General features: G+C 39.2%; 1 protein-coding gene across 1 annotated transcript in view; it reads right to left on the bottom strand.

Moving 5' to 3' along the window:
- Nucleotides 1–673: 673 nt before the first annotated feature.
- Nucleotides 674–11,158, bottom strand: part of ZNF112 (zinc finger protein 112) — a 31,129-nt gene continuing 20,644 nt past the window's right edge. Inside the window, exons 4-5 of the mRNA XM_023190469.1 lie at nucleotides 10,701–10,796; nucleotides 674–4,061 (exon numbers count right to left, since the gene is read on the bottom strand). Coding sequence (XP_023046237.1) covers nucleotides 1,558–4,061; nucleotides 10,701–10,796 — 2,600 coding nt within the window. The 3' untranslated portion in view covers nucleotides 674–1,557. The remainder of the gene's footprint in view (nucleotides 4,062–10,700; nucleotides 10,797–11,158) is intronic.

Below are 11,158 nucleotides of genomic sequence, written 5' to 3'. Positions count from 1 at the left end.
GTAATCTTTCACACATTATCTATAAGCATATATTTGAACATACATGTAAATAGACTTAAATTAGCTGGTTATTATGAACGTACAATCCAGGTTTTTACCAAATAATATGCATGACCCATTCTTGTCATTTTAGAGCTAAATCATACTTTCTGTAGATCTACAGTATAGAACATACAGAAACTTACCCAAATTCATATTGATGGACAATTACTTTCAGCTTAAAACATTACTATCATTGTAAAATCCTCCCTTACTGCTAAAATTGCTTAATTACAAATTACTGTTCTATGATTTCCAGATCGGTATGCACATTTCACATTTTGATACATATGGGCGGCTTGATAAATATTTTGATATATATTAAATGACAAGCTTATATTTTTCACTTTCACCAACAAAATGCATCATTCTTTAAGACAGATACTAGCAAGTAAATGGCAACTGTATCCTACTAGTCAATACATTGATAAATATGCTCAGAAAAATTCAAGATTTTTCCCCTTTTTTGTGTGTCAGTGGGAGAAGTATGGGAATGGAAAACTTGACAAAATTAAAATCCTTCAAACTTGACCCTGCTTAAGGAGGTGTGGATTGGAAAAGGCAACAACATTTAGAAATCAGTCAGATTGAATGGACTTTGAGAGAAATATGGAGAATAAAAAAAAAACAAGTATTGTGATTTTGACATTTATTAAAAAGTATTTGTCATCAGTAACCATTTTGGATACTTGCAAATATTACAGTAAAACTCTGCCTTAACTCACAGGGCAGGAGTAGAAAATCAATTATGTAAAATACAGTGTCCCATTTTTGCAATATTAACCAGAAACATTGTTTATCAGTTTGTACTGATATTTAAAGTGCACACATGTGTACATATACACACACACAAAGCTAAACTTCAACAGATGGTATAATGTATAGAGACCCAACGTTAAGAAATGCAGTACATCTCTGCTCAAGATGGAACAAAGGACAGGAACTAACCCCAATAGGGTTACAACCAAATTAATGTTATTTCAGATCATAATAATGCACATTGTTCTACATTTCAAATATTTACTTGAAATGATTTTATTAAGATTACTTGCAAGATTTCTCTTTCAAATAAATTTTAAGTGAAGTTTTAAAAAATGAGCTTAAAAATTCTCAAACATTTTACCTTTATATACTTTTACTTATTTAGCAAAAAGTACTGAGCACCTACATTGAGTTATGAAATGTCATAGTTTTGTAGACTAGCAATGAACAAAGTCCCGTCTCTCACCAAGCTTACATTCTAGAGAACATGGATTTAGGTATGCTCATCACTGTACTTTTATTAAATTCCTGACCATACTCATATTTTATAAGCCTTAGCTCCTGTGCAATGACTGATGTTAAAGTTCTAACAAAATCCCTCGTGAAACCCCTCTTATTAAATGTCTCTGTTGTGTGGTCTCCCGGCCATTATGAATGTTGAAGTTGGGCAGAAATATTACATTTTAATTTTTAAAAATTCTTTTTCTACTGAAAGAACTCTAGTGACTGGAAAATTTCAGCTCCCATTTGAGGACTTCAAAATAAAACAGAATCTTCATTTCTGTGTAGATTCTCTGATGAAGGGTAGTCCTTACCAAAGTCTTCGCTTCTATAGAATTTATCACTACTATGGACTCTTTGATGAATCAGAAGACCTGAGCTCCAACGGAAACCCTTACCACATGCATCACATTTGTATGGTTTCTCTCCTGTGTGGACTCTCTGATGAGCCTGAAGATTTGATCTCTGACTGAAGCCCTTTCCACATACCTCACATTTGTATGGTTTCTCCCCAGTGTGGACTCTGTGGTGGGCTTGAAGACTTGAATACCCACTGAAACCCTTACCACACTGTTCACATTTATAGGGTCTCCCTTCTGCATGAACCCTTTGGTGTGCTTGAAGGCGTGAACTCTCACTGAAACCCTTTGTACACACCTCACATTTGTATGGTTTCCCTCCTGTGTGAACCCTCCGATGTGCTTCAAGGCGCGAACTCTGACTAAAGCCCTTCCCACACATCTCACACTTATACGGTTTCACTCTAGTGTGGACTCTCTGATGACCTTGAAGATATGCTCTCTGACTGAAGCCCTTTCCACATACCTCACATATATATGGTCTTTCTCCAGAATGGACACTCTGATGACTTTGAAGGTATGATCTCTGACTGAAACTCTTACCACACTCATCACATTGGTATGGCTTCTCTCCCGTGTGGACCCTCTGATGGGCCAAAAGTGTTGAGGCCTTACTGAAGCCTTTACCACATTCTTCACATTTATAGGGTTTTTCCCCTGTGTGAACCCTCTGATGAATTTGAAGATTAAAGCTCCAACTGAACCCCTTCCCACACTCCTCACATTTGAATGGTTTTTCTCCAGTGTGGACTCTCTGATGGCCTTGAAGGTGTGAACTCCGACTGAAGCCCTTCCCACACTCCTCACACTTGTATGGTTTTTCTCCAGTGTGAACTCTCTGATGGCCTTGAAGGTATGAATTTCGACTGAACCCCTTCCCACATTCCTCACATTTATAAGGTTTTTCTCCAGTGTGTACTCTCTGATGGGCTTGAAGATATGAACTCCGACTGAATCCCTTATCACATTCCTCACATTTATAAGGTTTCTCTCCTGTGTGGACTCTCTGATGAACGTTTAGAACTGATCTATGATTGAAACCTTTGCCGCATATATTGCATTTGTATGGCTTCTGTCCAGTGTGGACTCTCTGATGATCTTTAAGTTTTGAGCTCCAGTTGAAGCCATTCCCACACTCCTTGTGCGGTTTCTCTCCAATGTGAATTTTTGGATGACCTTGAAGATACAAATTATGGCTGAAGCTGTTACCACACACATAGCGTTTATATGGTTGTTCCTCGGTGTGGACTATCTGAAGGTCTTGAAAATGTGAGGCCAGACTGAAGCCATTACCACACTCCTCAGAATTGTAGGACTTCTCTTCCATATGAACCCTATGCTGAATGTCAAGATTTGAACTACAAATGAAACTCTTTCCATACTCTATATCTGTGTATAGTTTCTCTTCAGTGTGGATTTTTTGATGGACTTGAAGACATGAACTCTGATTAAAGACATTCTCATTTTCCTCATATTCATGGGGTTCATCCCTAGTATGGACCCTAAAAATACTTTTAAGGTCTAAGCTATGACTGAAGGCTTTCTCATAAATGTTGCGCCTATAGGACATCTCACCTGTGTGGATAAGTTCATAGGTGTTAAGAGGGGAATAGTGATTGAAATTCCCACCATACTCACTACATTTGCATGGTTTCTCCCCTGTATGCACTCTCTGATAGGATTTCAGATGTGAATTCTCAATATCATCTTCTCTCTGAATATTTTGATGAATGTGAAGAAGTGAACTATAACTACAGCCCTTTCCACATGAACTGTATGTATAGGGCTTCCCTTCCAAGTGGAACTGCTGATGAACTTCAGAGCTGGAGTCATTATTGAAGGCTTTTCTATACCCAGTACATGGATAGGGCTTCTCCTCTGTTTGAATTGAATCCTGATTAAATAATGATACCTTCACGATGTCTTCTCCACAGTCATGGCAGCTGTAGTTTTCTTTTCTGTGTACTTCCAGTTTATCATTGTGATGTGAGATCCAACTGACGCTGTCACACTTACAGAAATTATTTTTCATAGAAATGTGCTGACATCTACACTGATAATTACATGACTCTTTCAGATACATTTTTCTCCAAGAATGATGTGCCCTCCAAGATGGATACTCTTGACTTTTTATATAATTGGAGCCATTCCCTATATGAGTCAATATATAGTTCTCATCTTTAGAAATCTGAACTGGTATTCCCGCCCAAACCTGGCAGAGGGAATCACCTTGTTCTTGCAACTGAGAATTCTTCCCTTGAAAAACTTTCAGGAAATCTTGACACCTGATTAACCCACCTGCACTTTGTTGCCAGGTCTGACAGGAGGAAAGCTCTCTGGGGGAAAGGTAGCTTACTGTTACTTCCTGAATACTCTCCATCTTTTGTTGATTCTTCCTTCCTATATGGATAAAGAGAATTCAGACGTGCATGAGTGAATGCTTTATTCAAGAGATTTGAAGATTTTACACTTAGGTCATAACATGAAACTTGAATGAACCAGAGGAAAATTCATGCCACCATTTCTAAGAATACTTACAAAATGCCTCTTCTTTGGTTATACCAGTTACAGGTTGAGTATTCTCAATCCAAAGATCTGGAATCTGAAATGCTCCAAAATCCAAAACTTTTTGAATGTTCTACATGATGTTCAAAGGAAATGCTCATTGAAACATTTCGGATTTCTGATTAGGGATGCTCAGATTTCTGATTAGGGATACTTGAAATACAAAACACTTCTGGTCCCAAGCATTTTGGAGAAGGAATATTCAACCTACATACAAATAGCATCTACATAATTCAGAATATCTGTATACCTCAAAATCAGGATGTTGTAGCACAACCTGGACAGCGAATATGATGGCTATGTTCAAAAGGCCTAGTAAAATCATAAACATGGCTGGGTACAGTGGCTCAAGCCTGTAATACCAGCACTTTGGGAGGCTGAGTCAGGTGGCTCACCTGAACTCAGGAGTTTGAGACCAGCCTGGCCAACATGGTGAAACCCCATCTCTACTAAAAATACAAAAATTAGCCAGGCATGGTGGTGCACACCTGTAGTCCCAGCTACTGGGGAGGCTGAGGCAGGAGAATCACTTGAACCCATGAGGCAGAGGTTGCAGTGAGCTGAGATCATGCCACTGCACTCCAGCCTGGGCAACAGAATAAGACCCTGTTTCAAAAACACAAAATGAAACAACACAACCATAAACATGTTATCATGGATTTATCATGGGTTTCCAGGAAATCTGAAGGGGAAAAGATGATGTTCTTAAATTCGAAAAAATATAGTTGCAAATGGACAAACGCCTTTTGTCCTAATAACTTTTTCTTTTTTGTCTGGTACGTGAACATGATAATGTTGTTCATTTGTAAGGGTATTGTATGCGTTAAATGATACGCTGAAGAAGGTAAACACAGACCTTTACTTTATGCTTGAGGCATCACATATCCTGTCACAAATGAGCTATTAATCCTCATGAGAATAATAAGCTCTTCTAAGTCCCTGTAGGCCATTATAAATTTTACCTCTTTTCAAAATATATTTCACAATTATCAACGGCCATGGCGTAGGTCAAAATGTGAAAGACTGTGACAGAATTCAACTAAAAAAATCAGAAAAAAATTATGGCACCTGTAGGTGTCCTCTGAGGTGCTCATGAGCCATGAACAAAAAAAACTCAATGAATACTGACTTTTGCTTGTGCCATTTTATTGGAAAATTATGTTAATGTTTAGGAAATTTGAGGCACCAGAAGGGGCTGAAGATAGGATATTTGAGTAGAAATATTTTATTATCGAGTTATTAAAGTCCAGATTATAAGCAGACAGCAGATCTTCATATACTAGCGACAAATATCCTCCCTAAGGACAACGGGTTAAACAGGGTTGAATTAATAACATGCACTCTTCTAACACTTAGAAGTAGATTAAGTCTCTATAATATCCAGAAGAAAAGCAGTAAAAGGAATGTTTTTTCATGAATATTACCCTCAAACATAACCCTGCCTTATTTCTTTGTGTTTGTCTGCCTCTCCACACTGGAATGTATTGTCCATGAAAACAAACACTGTTTTGTGCACTGCATTCCTTTCACTGCCAAGTGAACAGTAGTTGCTCAATAAACATTGATGAATAAATCATAGTTTGAGTTGCTCTCACTCATAGAATTAAAAGGGCATGTAATGTAGCTTTTTAAATGGGAAAGGAACTGGTGATGGTGACAACTTTGCTGGAAAGCTGAAAGGCTATAGGAGAGGTAGGGTGACAATTCAGAGTGATACTGCTGATGAGAAAAGCAAAGGTCACAAGAGTCTACTGTGGATGAAATAAAAATGTAAGATCAAAAATACCAACAGGCAGGGCCTGTGGATTGAGTCTTTCTCATTTTTAAAGTAACTTTTTAAATGGTATAACTTCGAACGAACCAGGCATGGTGGTGCAATCCTGTAGACCCAGCTACTCAGAAAGCTGAGGCAGGAGAAATGCTTGAGCCCAGGCATCTGAGGATGCAGTGACCTATTAATATAATCACACCTGTGAACAGCCACTGCACTCCAGCCTGGGCAGCATGGCAAGACTCTGTCTCAAAAAACCCAAAATGGTGTAATTTTTCTTGAACAAAATATTCCCTGTGAGCCCTACCCTATCCCAATTTTTAAAAAAGGAAAAAAGAAAAGGCCATACTGATGACTCTGTGTCACTAGGCTTTGGGGCAGCACACTGATTGTGGGACAACACTTCAAGGTATGTCCATAGGTATGCATCTTGGTACTTTAAAAGCACATTTACTGATGTCTTTGCCTTCTCAAAGGTGAAGCTTTCAGTTATTATAATGATATTTTATCATATAATGATGAAATGAAGGGAAATATTATAGGAGGAATATCAGAAAAAGTATATAGCTTATATGTGAGAAGTTTGAGCTTCCAGCTTGGGTTAATCATAATCCTTGTAGTTTTGTTTTACTATTATAAAAAACACTCAATATACATCCATAAAGATACAGTTTAGTATGTCCTGTCTTTTGGGACTGATATAGTGGCTTGAGAACATGAAAGCAGCTTGTTAGTCTAAACCCAATTTCTTACAAAGCAACTGCTTCCATGCAAATTAGTACATAATTCATGATATAAAAATCTCTCAAATATATAAGAGATTAAAGTTTCTCTCTGACCAGTGGGTTTTGCAACGTTAAGGACACAGAGGAAGAAAAAAAACAAAAGGTCATTTCACTTTGCTTCAAATTCTTCTAAAAAGGACCACACACGTAACAACAACAGTTTCCTTTAGTCAATGGTACAGACTGAAACACCTTGTTACTTTATTTAAATATCTCAACATTTAAGTTATATTTCAATATCAATGGTAGAGTGGTAATAAGAAATTATGTTAAGTTTATAAATGAACTTTATTTGATGGAGAAAATAAGCATGACAAAAGATGACAAAGACCTCATTTGAGGTAAGAAGGTTGAGAATTTATTATGTCTTCATAGCAATCCTGCTTTAGCACTTAGAGGTTGAGAAAGTCAATCATTCAAGCATCCCAGATCGATCAATTCAATAAGAAAGGTGCTATATTTGTCATAAAAACAAATAATTCCTTTGAATTTAATACTTAGCTATAAGGAACTCAGAGAAAAAAAATCTTTATGTCTTCTTCTTTTTCTTCTCCTTTAACAAAAGCTAAGTGAGAACATCAGCTCAGGTAACCCAGCTGAGATCACCTTCCATTCTTACTTTGTTTTAGATAGAGAAACTAAGGCATTTTTGTGGGCACTACAAGGTATAGTGATGACAATGTTTAGATCACAAATATTTAAGCTGCAAAAATATTTTGACTCCTTTCTTAACCACTGATATGGTTTTGCTCTGCATCCCCACCCAAATCTCATGTTGAATTGTAATTCCCAATGTTGGAGTTGAGGCCTGTGGGAGGTGATTGGATCATGAGGGTGCTTTCTAATGGTTTAGCACCATCCCCTAAGTGCTGTCTCATGAGATCTGGTTGTTTGAAAGTGTGTAGCACTCCCCACCCTCTTTCTCTTCCTCTTTCTCTGCCATGTAAAACATGCCTCCTTCCCCTTCACCATCCACTATAATTGTAAGTTTCCTGAGGCCTCCCCAGCCATGCTTCTTGTATAGCCTATGGAACCGTGAGTCAAGTAAACTTCTTTTCTTTATAAATGACCCAGTCTCAGGTAGTTCTTTACAGCAATGGGAGAACGGATGAATACAGAAAATTGGTACTAGAAAAGTGGGGCATTGCTATAAAGATACCTGAAAATGTGGAAGTCAATTTGGAAATAGGTAATGGGTAGAGGTTGTAATAATTTGGAGGGTTCAGAAGAAGACAGGAAGATGAGGGAAAGTTTGGAACCTCCTAGAGAACTGTTACATGGTTTTAAACAAAATACTGATAATGATATGGACAGTGAAGTCCAGGCTGAGGTGGTCTCAGATGGAGATGAGAAAGTTATTGGGAACTGGTACTGGTGATATATTTAGATATATTTAGGTTTGTAAATGTATTTATACATTTTCCCAACACTGGTGCTATGCTTTAGCAAAGAGACTGGCAGCATTATGCTCCTGATCCAAAGATCTGTGGAACTTTCAACTTGATAGAGATGATTTAGGCTATCTGGTGGAAGAAATTTCTAAGCAGCAAAGCATTCAAGATGTGGTCTGGCTGCTTCTAACAGCATATGTTCATATTCATGGGCAAAAAGATTATCTGACACTGGAACTTATATTTTAAAAAGAAGCAGAGCATAAAAGTCTGGAAAATTTGCAGCCTGACCCTGTGATAGAAAAGAAAAATACATTTTCTGGGGAGAAATTCAAGGCTTCAGAAATTTGCCTAAGTAAAGAGGAGCTGAATGTTAACAGCCAAGACAATGGGGAAAATGCCTCCAGGGCATTTCAGAGCCGGTCACGGCAGTCCCTCCCATCACAGGCCTGAAGGCCCAGGAGGGAAAAATAGTTCTATGGGCTAGACCCAGGGCCCTGCTGTTTCCTACAGCTTAAGGACATGGCACCCTGCATTGTAGCTGCTCTAGTTCCAGCCATGGCTAAAAGGGGCCAAGGTATTGCTCAGGCTATTGCTTCAGAAGTTGCAAACCCCAAGCCTTGGCAGCTTCCACGTGCTGTTGGGCCTATGGGTATGCAGAGAGCAAGAGCTGAGGCTTGGGAACCTCTGCCTAGATTTCAGAGAATTTATAGAAACACCTGGATGTCCAGGCAGAAGTCTGCTGCAGGGGTGGAGCCCTCATGGAGACCCTCTACTAGGTCAATGGAGAGGGAAAATGTGGGGTTGGAGCCCCCAGAATCCCCACTGAGGCACTGCTTAGTAGAGCTGTGAGAAGAGGGCCACTGTCCTCCAGACCCTAGACCCACCAATAGCTTGCACCATGTGCCTGGAAAAGATACAGGCACTTAACGCCAGCTCATGAAAATAGCCAAGTGGGCTATACGCTGCAGAGCCACAGGGGCAAGGCCTTGGGAGTTCATCCCTTGCATCAGCCTTGATGCAAGGCTTGATCCAAGCCTTGCATCAGCATGGCTTGGATGTGAGACATGGAGTCAAAGGAGATTATTTTGGAGCTTTGAGATTTAATGACTGCCCTGCTGGGTTTCAGACTGGCATGGGGCCTGTAGCCCCTTTGTTTTGGCTGATTTCTCCCTTTTGGAATGGGGGCATTTACCCAGAGGCTGTACCCCCATTGTATCTTGGAAGTAACTAGCTTTTTTATTAGAATATTATGCATCCATTACAAAAACAAGTTATAACCTTAGACTGGGAGGGATTTCCCCGAGGTAATGGCAAAGAAAAAAAATTAGTATATTAAAAATAAGAATATACATATCAAATTTTTACATTACTATGAGGTATATGATCATATTAGTATAGGTAAAAAAAAATTGAGGTATTTTAAAAGGTGACGTTATGTTCCAGCTGACAGTATCAGGAAGGTAGATTGGCGCGGCGTGGCCTCAGCCTGTTTTTGTACAACCCAGGAGCCAAGAGTGCTTTCCACATTTTCAAAGTGGTGTAAGAAAAACAAAGACTATGTGACAAAGAGCACATGTAGCCAGGAAAACCTAAAGTATTTAATACTGGGACCTTTAGAGAAAAAGTTTAACTCCTACTCTCAAGGGTCATGTAGGACCCTGAATCTTGACCAAGATGGAAACAAACAATTATAGAAGTAAGTTAATTTCTTTTGCATTTTTTGTTGACTCTTAACCAGCAGCATTCTTAGCTACACAGTTGTGACAGTGGCTGTTGATGTCAGTCTTGAGGACTCAAGAAACTATCAAAATGTTTCAATTCACAAAAATGTCCAACTTGAAAATTCTACTTTAAGACTGTGGCTATGTCAAGAGACTGTTTGGGGCAAGAGTATGGGACAGAATGGGAGGATAGGAAGCTGGACATATGAATACAAGGGTGTCTCACTTGAAAATGCTGCATGAGGAAGACCAGTTATAATGTTGGCACTGGTCATTTTTGTTACTTACTTTAGCTGATTGGCTCTTCTTATCTTTTAGGTTTAATGGCTACCCATCTATGAATACCCAAGGACAGCTAAGCAGTTAGAACAGGCATCCATCAGATGAGAAACAGTATTCTAGAATATCCTTCAGTTACACAGATTTATTCTACACCTATTAGCTGCCTCAAGGTGAATAGAAGAGAGCAAAGATCATGCATCTATTACCCAGTTCATTCAGAGAGAAAAGTAAGTCAAGGAAACTGACACAGAAGCATAATTGAGAGGTCTGAGGGGCAATCATGGGGCAGTGCCTCTGAAACAGACTGAATGAGCAAAAACAAACAATAGTAGGTGAATATGGAAAGTGAGAGGAGGTTGAGGGGACAAAGACCTTAGGACCTAATAGGCCACTTTAAGTACTTTAAACTTACTCTGTGTGAAATGGGGAACCACAGGAAAGTTTAAACAGAGAAGTGATGTGTTCTGACTCGTTCTAGAAGGTGCTCCATGGCTGCTGTGTTCCTGCAGCACAGTTCTTACCTGAACACCCATCTTTTGGGGTTTCCATCTCCACCATCAAAAGCTTTTCTTCTCTCTCCAACTGGGATATTAGGTCTGGCTTGAAGGGCTGATGTGCTGTAAAGAAGGCAAGGAGAGCAAAAGTTTTTAAGTTTGATGACATTCAGTTGGTCAAAACTAGACAAAAAGGTATACACAGACAAGTGTGACTCTCCCACATCCCTTCCACCCTGTTACCTTCCACTCACTCTAAGAAACTAACTTCATGATTTTCTATTTTTGAAACAGGCTCTTACTCTTCTGCCCATGCCAGCATGCAGTGGCATGATCATGGCTCACTACAACTGCAGCCTCAACCTCCTGAGCTCAAGCTATCATCCCACCTAAGCCTCCAGAGGAGCTGGGACCATGGGTGTGCATCATTATGCCCAGCTAAATTTTTTGTACAGACAGAGTCTCCCTAAGTTGCCCAGGCTGGT

Source organism: Piliocolobus tephrosceles, chromosome 21 (assembly GCF_002776525.5).
Source record: "Piliocolobus tephrosceles isolate RC106 chromosome 21, ASM277652v3, whole genome shotgun sequence".
NCBI classification, from domain to species: domain Eukaryota; kingdom Metazoa; phylum Chordata; class Mammalia; order Primates; family Cercopithecidae; genus Piliocolobus; species Piliocolobus tephrosceles.
Note: the sequence above shows the minus strand (reverse complement) of the source record. Positions and strands in the feature narration are given on the sequence as shown.